The sequence below is a fragment of the Hippoglossus hippoglossus genome, chromosome 1 (genome assembly GCF_009819705.1).
Source record: "Hippoglossus hippoglossus isolate fHipHip1 chromosome 1, fHipHip1.pri, whole genome shotgun sequence".
Classification (NCBI taxonomy): Eukaryota; Metazoa; Chordata; class Actinopteri; order Pleuronectiformes; family Pleuronectidae; genus Hippoglossus; species Hippoglossus hippoglossus.
Window position 1 is genome coordinate 22562551 of NC_047151.1, and position 22267 is coordinate 22584817.

The window sequence follows — 22267 nt, forward strand, 5'->3', positions numbered from 1 at the left end:
CACACACACACACACACACACACACTTTACTGTGAACAATGACGCAGGCGGAAAATATTCTGATGCTTCAGTGAAGAAATTATTAAACTCAGGACTCTTCAACCAGCAATTTGAATCAACCACTTGAAGAAAACAGGCCCAGACATCCTCTTCATCATGTAAATTACATGTAGGAACCACTGAAGACTCCTCTGTTCAAACTGACCATTATTTCACTCTGAGATGTATCATGTTGTTCTTTGTTGTCACGGTTACCTGTGGTCGACTGTGTCTGTATTAAATGTTTTTTTCTTTCACTTTTATCTTGTAGCTTCGGTTTTTATTATCTCTGCCAAGGTGGTTCTGTTTTCATCAGTGTTTGTTTGTAAGTTAGGAGGATTTCTAAATACAACTACGCAACCGATTTCCATTACATTTTGTGAAGCTGTGGGGATGTGACCCCAGAAAGAACCCATTACATTTTGGAGAGGATTCAGATAAACGGGGCAGCGCACGGTGAAGGTTCCCGGTTCTGTGTCTGTGAGGAGTTTGCATGTTCTCCTCGTGTCAGTGGGAGTTTTCTCTCCTCCTACTGTCCAAAGACCTGTTGATTGGGGTTAAGTTAATTGGAGACTGTAAAGTGTGAATGGTTGTTTGTCTCTGTATGCATTGAGTAGGATTACACAACAACTACTGGACCATTCTTATTGAAACTTGGTGGAAGGATTTGTACTGAAGGATGTGAACTCATTGTCTTTTGGAGCAGATTTGATTAAGGGGGCAGATCCAGGATATTATTGCGAGATCGAGAGCTTTTAGACGTTTTTGTGAATTAATGGCGAGATCTTGATGTGGGCATTTTCATTGAATTTAGGCGTTTGTGTCTTGAGTCTTTTAGTTGTATGTTTTATGTCCTTGTTTTTTGTTTGGCACTTTCTGAATTTTATTTCTGTGAAAGATGCTACAGCAAATAAATGTATTATTATTACTTTGAGTTAATTGCAGCTTGAAAGGCAGAATTTAAGTAAATCCAACTTTGTCCCATGCGTTCAGACAAAAGTACGTGTTGAAGAATCAGTCGTCCAGGTTGTGGTTTCTTCAGGAGCTGCACACAGGCGACTGGATTCCCTTGAGTTTCTTGAGGATGTCTCACGTCTCATCAGATAGACTCACACTTCAGTACGGAACTGAGCTGGATGAGAAGTGAAACGTCTTCAAGATTCAGTCCAGTCGCCTTTTTTACACCCATGCACATCTCCTGACAAGAACAATGTAGACTTCTCTAAAAGCCTGACTGTCCTTTGTGTGTGTTTCTGTCTTCATCACCAGCGACTGAGCTTCCGTTTAAGCGTTTTTTGGTCCTTGCAGTTCCCTTGGAAAGTGGACCAGCATCCCTGTACTATATTAGGCTGGGAGTGTGCCGGGTGTTTATTTCAGTCAGTCTGTGCTGAATGATTGAAGCAGTGAGCAGGAACATACAGTCTCATCAGGTGCTTGGCAGGAGGAGCCTGCAGCAGGAGCCTGCTGCCATTTGAAGCTGCCAACGTGGGAAGGTTCCTGTTGCAGCTTTAATCTTCTGGGGTGTGATAATGAGATGTCCCAGCACCACACTGCGGTTAAATTTAAAATCATCTAAACTGAAGCAATAAAAACTAAATATAGACGTTGAAAAGCAAAAGACCGGACGAATGCAAACTGCTGAAATATGAGGAGCTTATTGTGCAGTGACTAATGTCACATAATTGACATATTGAATCATGTCTTTGTTGCTGTTGGTTTGTGTTGCAGAGTTGATAATGATTTTTTCTGTCTCCACAGTGTGCTGTTTTGTAGTCCATAAGCGCTGTCATGAGTTTGTCACCTTTTCTTGTCCGGGGGCCGACAAGGGACCAGCGTCAGACGTAAGTACAAACATGCAAACACAACTCCAACTGCTTTCCTTATTTAATTTCTTAGTTTTTTATCTGTAGTCAGGCTTTAAAAATATTTTATGGGGATGAACGGTGAAGCAGATCCCTCCACTTGTGTCCGTGTTAAATATTCATTGTGCTCATGGTTAATGATTCTAATGATGCTTGTTAATAACGTTTGCAAGATCAGCACTGTCACAACTTTTGGTTTGTCCTTGTCGTGCACTTCCGTGTGTGTTCTGCTTAATGAATACACATGCACACACATGCACATTTTTGTCCCTCAGTCCAATGAGGACTATGACCCCCTAACCTGATTCTCAATTCTAACCTTAGTCTCAACCTACAAACTCTTCTCTGAAATAGAAGTTTTATATCTAAATATTATATTTATCTTATATAAAAAGCAGATAAAAAAAACCTGTGTCTACTGTAGAGTCATTTGACCAGATACAGACAAAAAGACAGATCTAAGTGGTTGTAATTGGGTTTTATGGCAGAAATGTCTTCACAAGGATCGCAAAAGCACACACACACACACACGCACACACACACACACACACACACACACACACACACACACACACACACACACACACACACACACACACACACACACACGTGCACTTCCCTGTTGACCTTTTGGCTCCAAATCACCCTGAGACATGTCAGCAAGGAGAAAATGTGCTGCCTGGCTGCCTCAGGTTAATGAGCCAATATCTCTCATTGACACGCACACACACACACACACACACACACACACACACACACACACACACACACACACACACACACCATATTCCTTGATGTTAATGAATCTCGATTTCTGTCTTTGTTTTTGTCACCAAAGCCTTTTAGTTGTTTCCTATTTTTGTACTTCCTGCAGACTCACTTGCTCCATTTTCTCTCTCACAGCGTTTTGGTTCTTGCTCTATGTTGCAATGGATGATATATTTAAAGGCATCAAAAATATGAAACAGATGAACGAAATAGACAGTTTTGCTTTTGTTGTATTAACATTATGAAAAATTAGTTTATGTGTTTATGTTGTTCTGTGTGTGTGTGGCGTGTTGGTTCAGGGCAGAGATGTCTGCAGTGCATTAAACAGAGCATGGATGTGTGGAAAGTAAAAATGTGTTGAACTTTGACCTGAGCTGAGCTTCATTTCTTAATTTCCTGTAAAGTAACAAACTGGCCCTGATATCATGACTCGACAGAAAGTACAGGTTTATTCTCAAAATATCCGAGGTCGATGCAGCTTCCAGGTTTGAGTCGGAAATGTGGAAATCTCCTGCTAACAACATTTCTGTTGATGCTAAATTCAATTCAGAACAACTTTATTTGTCCCCGGAGGGCAATTGTAAGGTGGCGCTAATGTAGTATGGCATAAAGCCTTTTTTTTTTTTTTTTACCTCCACCAAGGAGGTTATGTTTTCACCCCTGTCCGTTTGTTTATCAGCAGGATTACACAAAACCACCTGAAAGCATTTCCATGAAACTTAGTGGAAGGGTGTTTTATGTGTCAGGGAAGAGTCCATTACATTTTGATGCACATCTGGATCACGGGGTGGAAGCAGGTTTTTTTTCACTTTCTTTAACATGGAGAGATGGGGCGTTTCCTTGACTTCTCAGATAATTATTCATGAATCTTAATGAAAAAATTTGGCATATTTAAGGGTCTGATATTTAGTTTGTTAGTTTATTCTAAGTGTTTGCAGTTTGGTGCAGATCCAAATAAAAATCCAGATCTAGTTCATTTAAATGTGGATTCTTAAGGGGACCATTGGGCCTTGATGGAGGAATCCACTTTATATATTCGATGTTTGAACATGACGATGCATTCTGCGCGAAGCCAGATGCATAAAAAGATGTTAATGGAAGAAGTGGCAGAGCCCTGACCTCAACCCCGTCCATCACCTTAACACCTCTGTGATGAACTGGAACCTGGACTGTGAGCCAGATCCTATCATCTAGCATCTGGCCGACCTCACTGATGCACTTGTGGCTGAATGGAAGCAAATCTCTGCAGCCAGGGTCCAAAATGTTGTTGAAAATTCCTCCCAGAAGAGTCGACATCACATGTTTTGATTATGGTTTAGCACGACTGAAACATTCTGATGAGCACATCCTTAGTTGGGCAGATAGTTGAGGTTTGGAGAAAGAAAACCTGAGCTATCTGCAAGGTTAGACTTTAGAAGAAGGGGAGTAAATATCCTGTATGTAATAAATCAGTTTTTAATGGAAACAGGAACTCCACACATGGATTACTTTAATAATTTGTCTCCTGTGCTCTGTGTTTGTGCTTCTGCAGGATCCTCGGAGTAAACACAAGTTTAAGGTCCACACTTACTCCAGCCCCACCTTCTGTGACCACTGTGGCTCCCTCCTCTATGGGCTGATACACCAGGGCATGAAATGTGACCGTGAGTACAGACACATCTTTGTGTATGTGAGCGTGTGTGTGTGAAAGTCTGGGCTATAAGCAGAACTTCTCATTTTGCCTGATTTGTATATCACAGGTTTGCACTTCCACTATTTGGTGTTGAAGTTTAAAACCCCCAACAAGTAAAACTGAATGAGCTCTTAGAAAAACACCCAAAATATGGGTTGTATTGTGGCCAAAATACCTCTCACCTTTGTGCTTTTAGTGTAAAATGTAAGAGTCACAAACCGGTCATCTGCTACAGGTCCACGGTCATATAGTGGATTTTTTTTGTTCTTTTTCTGCCCAATGTTTTACCTCTTCCTTTTTCTGTTTTTCTCTGTTCAAGACAAGTTCTGAAAAACATTCTTTGCTTTGATACTTGACCTGTTTAGTTTAAACCATAGACTGTATATAAAGGGAAACAACGCATCTCCATTTCCTCCTGTTGTACAAAGGTTAAGCCAAAATATCCCGGATACAGGTGCAGCCATCTTTTGCTGGTGATGTCATTTGTACACTGAGTGCTATTCAGAGAGCTTTAAGCAGGCTCTTTAATACCTATAGTGACATTTAAGTGTTTTATAAGTTTTATAGTAGGAAATCTCAAATGGCACAGATTTGGATATTACGCCCAAACATTACTCTTCTAAAACGTCTGTAACTTTTCTCTCCTTAACTTTATTAGCTTGAAATCTGGCACAGATAATATTCAGATGTTCCGCTATGGATTGCCAGAGGTTGTGTGCTACATCTACATGATTTCATAGCGGATATTCACCCTAAAATTGTTAACTTCTGTTTGGTGGAAATGAAATCTTTTTAACTTCTATACCTCTGAAGAAATCTCACAAGTGTTACCTTTACATAGATTCCAAGATTGATCATGTAAACCCTGTAGCTGCAGAGATGTACACTTTTAATTTTAGGCATGCAACTTTTGAGCAGGAACCTAAGAATAGGGCCTAAGTACGAAGAGGATAAGTCACGAACAGCTCTGTGCAAAAGGACGTTGCTTTGAAAATAATGCTATGAATAGTTTTTATCAGTTAACGTCACACAAAGTGCATCAAACTGAAAAAAGTAAAACCAAATTCCTATTTTCTGTGACCACTCTTTGGGTTTAAACGAGCGCCAGTTCCGCTAAGTTCACCTGCACACGTCATTCTCAAGGTACATGGCAGGTCCGCTGTGAACGTCTGTCTTCTGTCTCTTCATGTCGACCCAGAACGACTCTGTGATGTCGAGATCAGGGCTCCGCGGGGGCCCACACCATCTGTTACAGGACTGAAGACACTGTCGTTGTTTATGACTCGGGCTCAATGTCTGAGGTCGTTGTCATGCTGCAGAATAAATATGAGGCTGATCAGACACGTCTCTGATGGCATTGCATGATGGGCAAAAAAAATCCAAACAGCTGCAGTGCCCAAAACATTTGCACAGTACGTAAATAATTTGTTAACCCTGATAACACATATGCAAGAGTGAAGGGATTTCTCCTCCTCCATTTACTTGGTTAGATAATTAAAACGTGTGATCTGTAGAGTATTGCTATTTTTCGTCCTGTATCCACCTTCTTATCAGGTTATTTGTGTCCTAATAAGTCACAATCAGCCCTGTGCTGCAGGTAATGTGCCTCATCAAGTCAGTGTTTAGTAAAAATATAATAATGAGCTTTTAATCCACATCCAAACAAACCAGAAACACCGGAGACGCTCCTCAGACACCTGTAACGTAAACCTAATGAATCCATGTACAGTCTGCAGCACTGATCATCTCAGTCAGTCTCGTCAGACGCATCTTTCATCAAACTCCAGTTTGTTTCACAGCTCATTAACTCCAAATTAAATCACCACCAACTGCAGTAAATCTGAAAACACAGTCGTCTATTTATTATCCAATAACATTGGAGATGAAATAGAATTAACCCATTAGATTGTGATGATTCGATTTGTCTGCTGGGGGGAAAAAATCACATGCTGGTTGTATTTAATGCAAAAGAAAACAAGGTTTAACAAACAAATATTTGACTTTACTTCATGTATTAAGTCCTTTTTGCCATTTGCAGGTAGTTCGCTGAATCTACATCTTTCTCTGGATTTCAGAAAAATCTGACTTTTAGCTACTTTCATTTTATTATTACTGTATTTTATATTTTAAATGATGTTATTTTACTTCCTCTTTGCACTGACATGTATTTGTTGAATTAAGACCACAGTTGTCTTTAATTTGTTCTCTTTGGTTCTGGAGGAACTTACAACAACGTTACCAATCTCTTAATACACAAGCAAGATATTATAGAGGTTGAGATATTTTATGTTTTCTACCAAGATGTGATATGTTGTTCTGCCTCATCAGGCACTTTTTTTAAATTTCTGGGTCTTCCTTCAGTGTGGATAAAATCTGTACCAGTGTCTCAATGTAAAGTAACATGAATACATGATGTGTTCAGTGCACTAACTAATGGAGATGAATCAGAATAAGGTTATTGACAGGACCTCAGTACCACCCACTGATCTGAGTGGAGGAAAACAATGCCATCAGGGCAGGCTGACACCAAGTGGACAGACTGAGCAATTACATCACATCTTTCTTTTCACAGTTGAACATAAGGAAATATACGTATTACCTTTTGCCTGTGTAGCTTAACTCACTGCTGTACTGTGCATATGATTCTAAAACAAATTCACGTTTTTATAATTAACGCTTTGTTTGGTTTTAAACAATAACAGCCAACATGGGCTACTGTATAAACACAGAGAGGAACTTCAGCAATACAACAACAAAAAAATGCACATGTGTACGCACACAATGAAAATACTGTAGTTTAAAACTATGAAAATAATAATAATTTAGAAAATCCAATTTGAGTGAAGGGGTTCAGGGCCACAGGAATATGCAGCATGCATTACGAATACAGTTAAATTACATGTAAAAGAGTTGTTACTTGATTAAGAGACATTTCAAGGGCTTTTAATGTGACTTAGGTACTTGTGTCACTATCTAAGTCCCATTTTCAAGGACAAACACATGGACCACGTGTCCGATGGGATAAATGCAGATTACAAGATTTCTTTACTTGTCCCAGATATTTTTTAGGCACTTTAGATCTTTAAGTTCTTAACCGTCACGCAACCATCCGGGTGGCGTCTGATTGGTCCCGAATTATTTTTCTGCAGCTTCACATCAACCTCAAACTTGCAGCCAGAGTCATGAAGAACTTTACACAGTGGGACAACCAGTCAAACCTGCAGGTGATTTGGTATCTTAGAATGTGTGCTGTTATAAAGAAAAACATCTGTCACATCGAATATCGATTAGATTTAGATTTTTTTTCAATTTGTATCACACTACCTGATAAATAACAGCTGCATGTATCTGTTGCTGTCTTTTTGAAAGCACATTACTTTTTCCACTTAAGCACAGTACTGTACTGAAGTCAAGCTTAAGTCTGGCTTCTTTTACCTCAACGCAATTTCCCAAATTAAGTCATTTTCGTCACTTACTGATTTGCAAAAAGTTGCTTTTATATCCTCTCGCCTTGATTTGATGCACTTTACTCTCCATAAAGGCTAAATGCTGCTGCCCGGCTCATCACTGGCACAAATTGAAATGACCATATCACCCGTGTGCTCGCCTCCATACGCTGGCTCCCTGTTAAATGTCGTATTGATTTTGAAATTCTATTGCTGTTAATGCCTTAAATGGCCTTGCACCCAAAAACCTTTCAGATTTATTGACCTGCTATCTCCCGTGTCGACCACTAAGATCCTCGGATGGCGCCCTGCTGGTGACTCCCTGGTCTCAGGGTGACCCAGCCTTTGTTGTCAGAGCCCCCCCCCCCCCATTATTGAATTTCCTCCCTATTATACTTAAACAGACAAATTCTGCAGCTTCTTTTAAATCCCTTGTTAAAACGTTTGATTTATTAACACTTTTGCCTACGATTCACATTAGCTCTTATTAACCCTGACTAATCGTACTTATTTATGTATATAATTCTATCTGCTCATGTTCCATTGTTTTATATTTTACAGTTTTTTTTCCTGTAAAGCGCTTTCTAACATTGTGAAGAAAAGTGATGTATAAATAAAAGGTATGGGTGGTGTCAGGTTCTGCAGCATCGAGATGGAGAGGTGGCTCACTGACCTCTGGCTCCATCAGCAGCTCAATGTCTTCAAAAAATACAAAATCTATTCTGGCGGGTGAATTCTCATAGGTTTTGCACCGATTATCCCAATCACTGATTTTAAAGATCACTCCCTGAAGTCAACACTCCTCATCTGAGATACATTTAGTGGTTTGCGCTCCCTCTTGTCTACAGATCTTGATTTTCCTGTAGTCGCTCCAGCAGTTATACACATACAGATCTGTTTCCTGGCGTTGGGGAAGTACCGCTCAGCCTTTGAAAACAGTTGTGTAATGTCTCCCGCAGCTCTGCAGAGACTTCTTTGAAGTCTGGAAAAGAAATTAGCCGAGTCATATCATCAGGGGTTTCTGTCGGCTTAAGGAAAGCCTGTGTTACAAATGGAGGTTATGGAGTTTGAAAGATGTGGCAGGCGGGGGGGAGGCTTTAATGAATACGATGACACAGCCCTGTGTTACATTATGGGAGGTGAGAGTCACAGTATTTCTGTGACTTTAAAATCTTCTCCGCTCAGGCTGCTTCATTTCTCACCAAATCTTTTTATTCCCCCACAACAGTGACAAACCGTGGCCAGAGGCTTCATGCTTTCAGGTTCCCTTTCTTTTGAACTGTTTATCTCAAGAACACCTTGAAGGAATTTCTTCAAATTCGGTACAAATGATCAGTCACACTTAAGGATGTTCTGATCCGATGTTGGTGGTCCAAGGTCAAAGGTCAAGGTTGCTGTGACATCCTTTCTTTGCCTTGGAACATGGTGGCTCAGTAACACCTTAAAGAAATGTCTTTAAATACATTCACTTAATGTCATAGATGAACAAGTTAGATTTTAGTGATTGAGGTTTAAAGGTCAAGGTCACAGTGACCTTGCAAAACCCTTTTTTGCCTCCTTGACACATTATCCTAAGAATGCCTAAAGAGAATTTGATTCGATTTGGGTGGTCAAGGGTCAAAGGTCATGGTGACCTTACATGAATCTGGAGAAAATGTAGGTAGACTGAAACGGCCCTGCTTGGCAGAGGCATACAACCACAGTTGTTTTTACATTTGGCTTCTGAGTCCCCCAGCTTTATTAAAGTGGAGGCCCTTTAGTCTGGTGACTCAGAGCATGTTCCGTACAGATTTTAAGGCAAACTTGCAATTTGTTTCTGAATTTGACTTGTGCGTTTTTGTGTGTCTGTGTTAAGACTGTATGATGAACATCCACAAGCGGTGTGTGGCCAACGTCCCGAGTTTGTGTGGGACAGATCACACCGAGAGGAGAGGACGCATCCAAATCTCTGCCCAGATCACTGAGGACACACTAACCGTCAGCAGTGAGTGCGCTCTCTCTCTCTCTCTCTCTCTCTCTCTCTCTCTCTCTCTCTCTGTTCGCCTCTTTTACACGCGCTTTTTTCCCCCTCTCGCACACACACAACGAGAGAGCAAGAGAACACCTCCCAAAGCTCTTTATCAGCCTAAGAGTAAAACTGGAAAGTCCATTAGTCGATCAATGATCCAACGATTGACCCACATCACCACTGGGAGGTGCATCCACGTGCTAGCAGGCTCTCTCTCTCTCTCTCAGACAGCTTTTGGATTGATTATGGAAGATAAACTAAACTGTCGTTAAGTGTTGTCAAATGTAGCCAGAGTTATTTAGGGCAGAGACTTCACCTCCTGCCATCCTCTGCGAAGGACAAACTCCACTGTGATGTTTTCTTCTTCTTCTTCTGCCACTTATTTGTATCCTTGTCTTTGACCTTCCTCCCTCCCACAGTCAAAGAGGCTAGGAACCTGGTGCCCATGGACCCCAACGGCCTGTCAGACCCTTACGTCAAACTCAAACTGATCCCAGACCCCAAGAGCGAGAGCAAGCAGAAGACCAAGACCATCAAATGTTGCCTCAACCCCACCTGGAACGAGAGCTTCACCTTGTGAGACTTCACTCCTTCTGCACTGATATTCTGCTTTAGTTTTGAGGCTTCACACAACTCATGATCTTAGTTTTTGCCTCAGTTTGAATATAACTTGTTTTGGTTTGAAGCTTTTCTCTTGGCCTCATTTTCTGTCACGTAAGCACGCAGCGAACTGGAGCTCGTGCCAGTGACCCTGTCCTCATTCTTTTCCCTGCTTTTGCTTGTTGATATTCCGGCTGTTCTAGAATATTGTGACTACTGGGAAATGTACAGGCATGAAAAAATGTCAAATGTGGAGGCTTTTACCAGAATAAATAAAGAGAGATGTGAAGGATGAAGCTTTAAAATCAAATTATCATTTTTTAAATCTGTTTTCAAGCTCCTTCATCTGACTGTCCCTCCTCTTTTCCTCTCGTTTCTTAGCAACCTAAAAGAAAGTGACAAGGACCGCCGTCTGTCGGTGGAGATCTGGGACTGGGATTTGACCAGCAGGAACGACTTCATGGGAGCCCTGTCCTTTGGGATCTCAGAACTACAAAAACAAGGGGTAGATGGATGGTAAGACGTCAGGTTGAAGAAGGGAGAGATGGAGGAGAATTAGGAAAATGTTGAAATTTAAAGTTTGCTCTGTTTCTGTTCTGGGATTCAGGTTTAAGCTGCTGTCACAAGAGGAAGGAGAATACTTTAATGTTCCTGTTCAGCCCGAGGGAGAGGAGGGCAACGAGGAGCTTCGACAAAAGTTTGAGGTGAGACTCACAGTAACTGATCTAGTTCAGACCGGGTATTAAGTAGTGATCTGATCTCAAGTGGTCAGCGCTAGGTTCAGGTGTGAACGCACTAAAATCTGTGTTCAATGCATCCTGAGATCCGATCACTCAGACCACATTAGAAGGGGGTCTGGGACATGAAGATACTGCCTACTCCATCCTTCTCCATAGCAAAGCTCAGCCCCTCCTGAGTCCACTCGCTCTCTTTCTCTCTCTCGTGCGCCGACACACACACACACACACACACACACACACACACACACACACACACACACACACACACACACACACACACACACACACACACACACTCACAAGCGCTTCCAACAGAATTAATTAAATCTATGGCGGTAACAGGGGAACATGTGAGAGAAAGAACTTAACGCTGTCCACTTGTGATCACATCTCTCAGGACGGATGTTAATACCAGGTCTGAACAGGGTCAGAGACCTAAAATGAGGATTGGTTTTATTTCTGCTGCCCTTGTGTTATTTTTGTAATATAATCCCTTTATGTTCGTTCCCTGCCTTTAATTCCCTCTCTCCGCAGAGAGCCAGGGTTGGTCCAGGGAAGCCCACAGACTCGTCCTCCTCCTCCTCGATGTACAAGTACGACAGCAATGGCAATCAGGACCGTGTCAAGCTCTCAGACTTCAACTTCATCATGGTTCTGGGAAAAGGCAGCTTCGGCAAGGTGATGCTTCGTGATGAAAAATTCGAAACAAACGGCTGCTAAAGACATGAAATTCCCCCTGATGTTGATTTCTTCACTCTTCATTCACATCGTCAGGTGATGCTGGCTGAAAGGAAGGGCACGGACGAGTTATACGCCATCAAGATCCTGAAGAAGGATGTGGTGATCCAGGACGATGACGTGGAGTGCACCATGGTGGAGAAGAGAGTCCTCGCTCTGGCGGGGAAACCACCTTTCCTCACTCAGCTGCACTCTTGTTTCCAGACCATGGTAGAACCCATCATGCAGAAACATTTATCCCTGATCTTTACTCTCCTCTCCTTCCTCACACCTTCTTCTTTGTATCCTAGGACCGATTGTATTTTGTGATGGAGTATATAAATGGAGGAGACCTCATGTACCAGATCCAACAGGTCGGCAAGTTCAAGGAGCCTCATGCTGTGTGAGTACACACACAGGGAGGAGATGAATAATAGGACGTTTTATGTGATCATAACAATGTTGTTGAAGGTGGAAAACACAGTCTTTTATTTCCCGACTGTGCTCAGAGTTTTTTGTGCTCCTTGTTTATTTCTTCTTGCTGCTACTTTAGATAAAAGCTTATTAAACTAGAGTAGCACTCAGTAGAACCCGAACCCGACCTCGCCTTAAATTCAATCAAACCGTTCCCAATTGCACACGCTCATAGATATTAGTCCCTTAAATATGTCAGATTTCCCCCCCCCCATCAAAGTGCATTAATTATACCCTGCAAAATCTGTGAAGATGTAAAAAAGAAAACAACAAAAAATGTTGTTTCTTCCAATGTTAAAGAAAGTGAAGTGAAAATCCTTGGGACCGCCCCCTGATCTGGATCCGCACCAACGTTTAATGGGTTACTCCCTGACCAGTAGCACATCCTTACACCAAGTTTTGAAAACAAAGCCTCCTTCAGCTGATAACATGGGAAGGAGCTGTTTGGTTAAAACCTGCAGGAATCCATTAATAAGTTAGTTGAACACGTAGCGTTTAAAGACCCTTGTTAACAATAAAATGGGTTTACATTCAGTGTTACTCAACAAAACTTATCGTGTATCATTGAGGTCTAACAAGTGTTGAATCCCTCGTCTTGATAAAACATTTGTATTTTACAGCACACATGAGATCCATGTCAGTCTATTTCCAAAGTGCTGTTTGTCTGTATCTCAGGTTTTATGCTGCAGAGATCGCCATCGGACTCTTCTTCCTTCACTCCAAAGGCATCGTGTACCGGTGAGTCAGCGTCGGTCTGCCGGTGCCGGTAACAACCATTTCGGAGAAGTTAGTCTGTTTTAAATCTCCTGTGTGTATTTGTACGTGTGTGTTTTCAGGGATCTGAAGCTGGACAATGTGATGCTGGACTCTGAGGGACATATAAAGATCGCCGACTTTGGCATGTGCAAAGAGAACATGTTGGACGGAGTGACCACGAAGACTTTCTGTGGAACACCAGACTACATTGCTCCAGAGGTTTGTTTATATGTCTAAATGTTGCCTGGCACATGACTGGTTGTCTCTTTCTTTTTCATTCTAATCATTTCGCTTGTGATTGAGACTCAGGAGTTTATCATTGTGTCTTGTAGATCATAGCCTATCAGCCTTATGGGAAGTCTGTGGACTGGTGGGCCTTCGGAGTGCTGCTGTATGAAATGCTCGCTGGACAGGTTTGTATGCACCGTTTACTTATTTTAAGGAAACACCAGCACCTGAAAATCACATGCAATATTTGTGCTCCTCCAGCCGCCTTTTGACGGGGAGGATGAGGATGAGTTGTTTCAGTCGATCATGGAGCATCACGTCTCTTACCCCAAATCCATGTCCAAAGAAGCTGTTGCCATCTGCAAGGGGGTGAGGGCACACACTCGAATAGCACACAGGTCCAATCTAAACCCACTCCCACTGAATACAATCGGGGGTTGAGTTTGAAAATTGTTGGAATCATTTTGGATTATGTAAGTACACAAATCAGCAAAATATATCACATAGGTCTCATTGTTTTTAGACATTTTGATGAAGAATTGTTGAATATTACATCTGTAAGGCTCTTATTTATCTGTGGTCCCTGGATAGATATTGTGGGGGATGAAAATTAACATGGAGTCAAAAGAAATCATCGCACACAACATAATTATTGTACATTGTACAGCACTAAATAATTACATGGAAAACAAATCTTTATCAGGCACTATCTGAAATATGAAAAGCAGAAGCTCACAACACACACACACCCGTCCTCGTCCAAACTCTCGTATAGTGTCTGTGTGTGATTTTAGCTGATGACCAAACACCCAGGTAAGCGTCTGGGCTGTGGTCCAGAGGGTGAGAGAGACATCAAGGAGCACGCCTTCTTCCGTTATATAGACTGGGAAAAACTGGAGAATAAAGAGGTCCAGCCGCCTTTCAAACCTAAAGCTGTGAGTATATTATATACACACGCACACATACCTGACATATATGACCAGAACTTCACTGATTACCCTAAAGATTTGACACTCAATGCACTTAGTGGAACTTTCAAGGTAAGTCCTAGGAACGTTTAGCTTGCTCATCCCCCGAACCCAACCATCACCTGCCATTGGTCACTACTCTGACAAATGCAGAGCTGAGATTTGTGAGCGTAGTCACCAATGATGAAGCTGAGATATCACTGGCTCACATATGGACCAATGGAAATCCACAGTCTCGGCTGTGAGTGATTTGATTGGTTAATGCCATGTTTTAGTTGTATTTCTCTTTTTTCTCTTTGTCGTTTGTTGTTGTCCTTTTTTTCTCTCCATCCCTCATCGAACTCACTCCATCCCCCCCGCATCTCTCTCTCCATCTCTGTCTCTCTCTCTCTCTCTCTCTCTCTCTCTCTCTCTCTCTCTCTCTCTCTCTCTCTCCTCTCCTCTCCATGGCAGTGTGGGCGTGACGCAGAGAACTTTGATCGCTTTTTCACGCGCCACCCCCCAGAGCTGACCCCCCCAGATCAGGAGCTTATAGCCAACCTGGACCAGGAAGAATTCCAAGGCTTCTCATTTGTTAACCCTGAGTACCCTCACTCAACCCAGTGACCATGCCACATCTCTCTGAGCTGCACTAGTAATCCCCTACACCTCAGAAACATACACAAAACATAGAATAAATGTGAAAGAAAATCTGCATAAATTCATATCCAGGCTGCATTCATCAGGGGGAAACCTTGAAGACATAGTTTGGCATTTTGTGAACTACACTTATTTGCTGTCTTAACCAAAGTGAGATGAATAGGTTGATATCAGTCTCACTTTGGAGCGTTAAGTACGGAGCTAGAGTCTGGGACTGGTTATCTTAGTTTAGCATAACAGGAACAGGCCCAGGAAAACTTAGCGCTCCAAAATATGCTTGCCAGTTTGTGCTTCTCGTTTGTTTGTCCATCCATCATCTACAACTCTTATCCTTTGAGGGGTATAGTGGGCGCTGGAGCCAATCCCAGTTGATGTTGGGCGAGAGGTGGGGCTCCACCCTGAACAGTTTGCCAGTAATCCGCAGTAATCTTGACGAGCCAACTTCCATTCGTTCAACAGCAGCGGATGCTAGTTTGCGTATAATTTGGCAGATTTTCCCGAAATTCGATTAAAATTAGCTCTGCGTTTGGATGCTATAGTCGTTTCTACATTTGTTCTTGTGCAGAAATTACCCATAGATGGTAAAACATCCTGATTCATAAACTTTACTTACTAAACGTTCGTAAACTTTACGAGAACCAGTTCGCAGTTTCCCCTGTTTTAAAGTGTTTTATGCAAAGCTAGGTTAACTCGGTCCTGACTTCAGCTCTTTACAGAGTGTGATCAATACAATCATCTAAATCTAAGAAAGAAATCAAATCATTCCTCCAAAATGCCAAACTATTCATTAAACCATGTTCGGATGGAAATGCAGACAGGTGCTCAATGCTAACAATCAGGAGAAATGGTCAGATATCCATGTGTGAAGTTGCCAGTAGGAGACTAGTCTTGTTTTGGTTGGTTAAACACGTCGTCATGTTACACTGCTGCTCTCATATCAGCTCCGGCTGTGTATCTGTCTCTAGTGCAGAAGTGTTGCTCGCCCCGGCTGCTCAGACCGGCAGGTTCAGGTCGGGAGTCCGACCTCGGGCCGACCTGAACCTGCCCCGTCTCTGTGTCACCCTCCCTGTAACTGCATATCGACACCGACGACCTATCAGTAATATTGATGAGTGTGCTATGACCACATATTCCTACAGTGTAAGTGAAAACTGACCAGTTGCTTTGCCTGTGATCGTTTGAGAACCAGTTTCCTGACGTCAACTTTATTTTTTGTCTTTTGGACCATCCGTCAGTGTTGTGGTGAGCTTATCTGGAAAATTCTTGCTGATTCCATTTTCAACCAGTCGAAGGGTCTAAGTATTTCTACGTACGAGAGTGCAAGTATGCGTCTAGTTAGAGATATTTGACAGAAGGCTCATTACTTTTCTACTGATCCATTGCTGAAAACCTTCACCCCATAACACTGTGTTTTTAATGACAGACGGCATATCTCTCAGCTTGTAAACAACCATTTTTGGCGAATTTCACATATGACGGCGCCCCGTAGGGACGTGTAGAGCTGATAGGTTGTTAGCTCGTAGAAACAGGATGTCCAAAAGTGCCAAACCATAGGGAATCTGAAGGTGGTGTGAGAAAAAAAGATTGTCCTCAACAACTGTGACGAAGGGCAGCCATCTTGTGCCATTTTTCAGTACATGTATAATTATTAGAATATTAGAATATGCATTATAGCTGTATGTGGTCTCAAACAATACAATACCCTTGGAGAATCATTTTCATAAATGAAATGAATTGTCAGAGAAGACGAGTGTTTCATTGTGAGTCAGGTTGTATTTTCTTTTTTTTGTAACTGTGTAACGATGCAAGGTAGTGATGTGTCAAATCTTGTTGTTTGAGCTCGTATCAAAAAGGGGGCGGCGGTAGCATGTGGACGTCAAAGATTTCTGTTGTATAAAGACGATTCTGCCAGACGAAGGAAGTGAGCGCTTATTTTGATGATGATGACGAATCAATGATGGCAAAACGAGAGATATAACAGAATAAAAATATATATACTGTATCGGAGAGATGTTTGGATAACTTGTTCTGGATGAGAGAGATGCTTCTGTGGATTGTGTAATTGTCCTGTATGACTGGAAAATAATAATATACTCACTGGTGCCTACCAGACTACATGTGCTGTGTCCGCTTTGTTACTGCTGCTACACCCAAAATAAAGAAACTGCATTTACGTACATTTATTTGGTTGCTCGTCGAGAGTTCGATGGGAAAATTTATTCCATTCTCATATCATATATTTGCTATACGAATACAGTTTATCATTGTTGTTATTATTATATCATTAATCTAACTTATACACACACATGCCTCATACACAAAACTGAGCTGAGTTAGTGGTGAGTACTGGGACCAGTGGTAGAGCTGGGAAAGTTTGCAGCACCTCCTCGTTTCAGCCTGAAGCCCCTGTGATGAGACAGAAGGAGGAGGTAGGAAACAAAACGCTTTGTGTGATGTGTGTGATGTGTGTGATTCATGTGTCTTGCCTGGGGCTCACTGCTTCACTTCCCTGTGTGAAATCCTTTCCGGTTGTGGTCTGGTGTGCAGCTGGTCTGTTTTTATATCGACCCTCGTCTGTTCTGTACCGGAACGTTTTCCTCTCTCTGGCTTCAGAAGTTCGTCTCGGATCTTTCTGCATCTGTGCTGTTGATATGTTTCGGGTGGGTCTCTTCCATTTTTTATTTTTTTGACTGTCGCTGGGGTTGTCGGCCGGGTGTGTTTGTTCTTTGTCAATCTGCAGTCTTGTTTGGAATCAGTGTGTTTTGCCGAGTCTCGACTTATTGTGGCGCCTCCATTAACAGATGATCAGAGGTGTGGACTGACTGGACTGAGACTTCACAAACCCAAAAGACATTGACTCATGACCACTGGTGGAAGTATCAATACCACTATAAATATACTCCATTCCAAGTAAAATATCTGCCCCATGAATATAAGTAAAAATATGAAAGTATTCAATATTCATACTTATTGTTTGTGATTTCCTGATTCTTAATCCTCTAGATTCAGAATAACTGGATTTTCTCCTCAAGTCAAAAGATTAAAGCTGCACTCACCAATATTTTTTACGTTAATTATAACATTTTAAATTTAACTTAACTTTCACCATTAAAGGAATAAGTTGAATGTGAAAAAATGCTGCATTTATAAAGCAGTTTTTAGCTTGACTTTGACTACATGTGAATATATTTAGTTTGAGGAAAGGGTTCTAACAATTTGTTTAGGCTTTGAAACACAAACCTTCGGACGTTGGACAGACTTGAGACTTGTGTTTTACAAAATACTGACTTTGTCCACCTCTGCCGACGACCAGAAATATGTCTTTGTTTGCTGAAACACTCAACCTCCCTCGCTTCCTCCTCTATTCTTCATCTTTGTGCTTCCACGCCACTTGTCCTTCCTGCTCGTTGTCAACCTCGTCCTTAAACGCTGCACAAATTCTCTAGAACCGTATTTCTAACTCATCGCCCCCCCCCCCCCCCCCCCCCCCCCCCCCCCCCCCCCCCCCCCCCCCCCCCCCCCCCCCCCCCCTCTCTTCTCTCCACGGCAGAAATCTCGCTCCGACGTCGGCAACTTCGACAAGGAGTTCACCAAGATGGCGGTGGAGCTGACGCCCACGGACAAGCTCTTCATCATGAACCTGGACCAGAACGAGTTTCAGGGCTTCTCTTACACCAACCCTGAATTTATTATACAAGTCTGACGAGTTCCTGCTGGTTAGACGCAGCCCAGACAAGACTTTTCTCCGATCCGTGCAGCCCAGTTACATTTCACCGAAGAGTCGTCAAGCATCTCATCGGTCCCGGCTGGACTCAAACCCCGTCAAACATACACACACACACATACAAACTCAACACACAGCAGCATCTAAACTGGGCAATAACCTTTCACAACCACACTGGCTACATAATCACTTCAACAAGCAGAGGAATTAAATGTTTCTATCTGCTGGTTGTTCGCAGTGGGACTGACTTCGTCCACCACATGGTAATAGTGGTCAAATACCTGAACACTTGTGTAGTATTCATGGGACCTCGTGGTGAACACGTCGATACAGTGGCTGACGAGCAGCAGTCACAGTGAATGTGTAACTGTGTGTATGTGCGCTATCGATCCACAGCAGCGCGTCTTTGTTTACTTGATTTCCCTCTCTTCAGCCTGTAAACGTTGCGTCATGAACATTCCATGATCAATATGTCATGTATGTGCTCACAAACACACACGTGTCTTTGCAGGCTGCAGTTTGGAGGGAAGGAAGGTTTTTGAATTATCAAAGTCCAAAGGCCCTGTTCTTCAAATGTGGCTAATCAGGCTAAATTGATCCAGTTTATTCTCATCCAGCTAATGGAAAGCGGTTTCAGGATTGACTGGTTCATCTTTGTGCCGGCGGTTGCGTGAGGTAGCTGAGTTGGGAGATGTAACAGTTCTTTGATAAAACGTCTAAAAACACCTAGTCCTTATATACTTTTGCTAATTTGTGTACGTACATTATCCTAAATGTTTCCAACAATGTTGGGAGAAATCAGGATTTTTCTGAATAGAGTCATATCCCCTCTGCCCGTATAACTTTCGGGGCTAACGACGTATGATGAAGGAAAAACGCGCCGCTAGCACGTTAGCGCTTTATCTTGGTCATTCGTAATGGATCACGGTTATTCATTGCCCTTTGCTGCGTAATGTGAATTCAACTAAATACACCAGAACATGATTTTGTGCCTGATTCAACTCAGGTAGATTTATATCGGCAGTCGTGGTGAAGACAATTGCCATGATCCCATGCTGCTTCACTATGTCCTCAAACTATAGGTCTTTTATTATTGTTTTAATTGAAAGACCCCTAGTGGCCGAAGCTGCAAAATATGCCCAACAGAGGTAAAGCCTCTTGTTAGTGGGTCCATCCATTGTCTAACGTTTGAGGGGGAGCTGGAGCCAATCCCTGCTGACACTGGGTGAGAGGCAGCCTGGACAGGTCGCCAGGGCTGATGTACAGATCTTATCTATCTTAAATTAAGAGTCTTCAATTCAGCGAAGCATTTCACTGGTGTTTACTTGTCTCATTTAACTCAAAGTGTGGAAACCCTTTGGAGCATCATGCAGAACAAGCCTGTTGGTGCATCAGCTGGGAGGTTCTCTGACTTTCAAAGATCCCAAAAGAAAAACCTAAATGTTTTCCATGTGCAAAGAACAGGGACCTAATTTATAACCTTGTGTCTAAGTTGGTCCTGAACTTAATCTTAAGCACGTCTCGTCTTCCAAATTGATGCAAAAAAAACCAACAAAAAAATATTTTAAAATGTCTCTGTCTCTTGCTTAATCTCTTTCTCCTTTCTCTATGGCACTGTGTATACAGTGGGTCAGTGCTGTGTAGGCCTATACAGTCTTTGTGGTGCAGCTCCTCTATGCATGCCATATCTGTTGGTACCGTAGTTCTTTAAAATTTACGTTTTAATGACACCACGGGGAGGGGGGGGAGAAACTCCTGGCGTCTTGAATTTTATCAATGCAAGTCAGTTTTGGAATATCCACGCTCAAACTCAAGTTTTAGTTTCCATTCCGAATGCTGTGTACGCCGTGTCTAATAATGTGGAAATGTGCGTGGCTGAACGAGTTTGCTCTTCAAAGCACGGAGCAAAGACTGTTTGGCCGTCTGTGAAATGAACATATAAATTAGATGTAATAATTCTGTATGACTTGTGTTTCAGTGTAAGTTGTAAATAGGAACGGGATGTAGAGCTAGAAGTGGATTTCATGTTATGACACACTTAGCTACTCTTCCTCATCACAGCCACACCCCCCTTCGTCTCTGCTCTTCACCCCTGCCAGTGTCCCTTGTCATTTTTTAAAACTTTGTTTCCCATTTTATTTCTGCTCCTCTTCCTCTTCTCCTTCCCCATACCTCTTCATTTGATCTCTCCTTCTTTCGTTGTCCTTCTCTACTCCCCACTTTTCTCCAGCTGGCATTCACATGGGTATAGTTTTAGAGAGAAGGAACTTGGAAATGAGATCAGTAAAACGAGAGGGAGAAGGGGAAAAGAGGGGAGAATAAAGTGTTTACTATGCAAAAGGCAGGAGGAGAAGAAGAACAGGAGGATGATGAGGGCAACTTTTATAAAGCAAACCGAAGAAACAGTGTGACAGGACAGAATTCATGTGTTGCATGCGCCGTCTTTACCTGCGCGTGAGAAACACCTCCTGTATAACACCAACATTAAAATGAATTATCATGATACCATTTCAGTAACTCTGGCTCCTGTTTCTTACTTTCAAGGGTTATATACAGTATGTATTTTGATATATATATATATACACACACAGATCATTTAAAGGTACTTATACCATACTTTAAAAAAGCTTTAATATAAGTAAAAGTCGTGAAAAATGGGAAAGTATCCCTAAGTTACCTAAGTGAAAGTATCATCAGGAAAATGTACTATTAAAAGTACTTTGAGCAATAAAAAGTGAGCTGTGTTCTCGTCAACCTCTGATGATGTCATCAGTGACCATCTCAAATGGTTGTGCCTCACTCAATTCAGAGGATAAAAACATGGTTGCTATAGTAACAGCAAGTCCAGTTTAAGGTTAATGGAGGATTTTCTCCACAACTGCTCATCCAAAAAAGTGCTCGGTCGACACAACCACCAAGTTTGAAGTCGAAAAAGAGCAGTTGTCAATAAAATCAACAGTGAGAAAGAAAGATATATTAGTAGGATAACATTTGATTATTATGACTCATGCATGAATGTGTAAAGAGGCTTTTATGGTTGTAAAATGAGGTTTGGCTCATTTCACCTATTTTACACAAGCAACTAAAGATTATTTTCATCATGGACTAATCTTCACCTTTCTTTTTTTAGCTTCTTAGTAAATCAATAAATAATTTTTGGTTTGTAAAACCATCACAATTACCCTGAGCCCAAAGTGATAACTATGCATTGCCTGTTTATTAAAATTATTAAAATGAAGGTGTTATAGTTGCAAAAAAGATGTTTGTATGTTTTTTACATGAGAATTTATTCAAACCATCCACAAAACAGTAGCCAATGAATCACTTCACTAACTAATAAATGAACTAATGATGGTTCAATTCATAACAGATCTTCCTATATTATTAAATACATGTAAATAGAATAAAAGGTCCAATATATAATATAATGTATGAACTGTCTACTCCGGTAGTTTTGCTCTTCATAGCAACATCATGTGATTTTTTTTAATAACAGGCAGCTATATTTTTTATTTTGATTGCTTTTGCTTCTTCACACATGCTTACCCACTTTATATTCAAAGCCTTAAATATTAAAAAATCTCATTCCTTTTTTTCATTCAAATGCAGGGGCCTCGCTCTCCTTT

The 22267-nt window shown here is 41.7% G+C and overlaps 1 protein-coding gene across 2 annotated transcripts in view; it reads left to right on the plus strand.

Annotated features, from left to right (window-relative positions):
• LOC117764914 (protein kinase C beta type) overlaps positions 1–21158 on the plus strand; it is a 32043-nt gene extending 10885 nt beyond the window's left edge. Inside the window, exons 3-17 of one of the 2 annotated variants that reach the window (XM_034591074.1) lie at positions 1798–1880; positions 4201–4312; positions 9643–9771; positions 10215–10371; positions 10777–10911; positions 11003–11099; positions 11670–11813; positions 11910–12083; positions 12164–12255; positions 13002–13064; positions 13163–13301; positions 13415–13495; positions 13572–13679; positions 14105–14245; positions 14732–17090. In XM_034591074.1, coding sequence (XP_034446965.1) covers positions 1798–1880; positions 4201–4312; positions 9643–9771; positions 10215–10371; positions 10777–10911; positions 11003–11099; positions 11670–11813; positions 11910–12083; positions 12164–12255; positions 13002–13064; positions 13163–13301; positions 13415–13495; positions 13572–13679; positions 14105–14245; positions 14732–14884 — 1808 coding nt within the window. In that variant the 3' untranslated portion in view covers positions 14885–17090. Of the gene's footprint in view, positions 1–1797; positions 1881–4200; positions 4313–9642; positions 9772–10214; positions 10372–10776; positions 10912–11002; positions 11100–11669; positions 11814–11909; positions 12084–12163; positions 12256–13001; positions 13065–13162; positions 13302–13414; positions 13496–13571; positions 13680–14104; positions 14246–14731; positions 17091–18467 lie in introns of those variants that run through there. The other variant, XM_034591080.1, reaches the window with a different exon arrangement.
• Positions 21159–22267: the final 1109 nt, after the last annotated feature.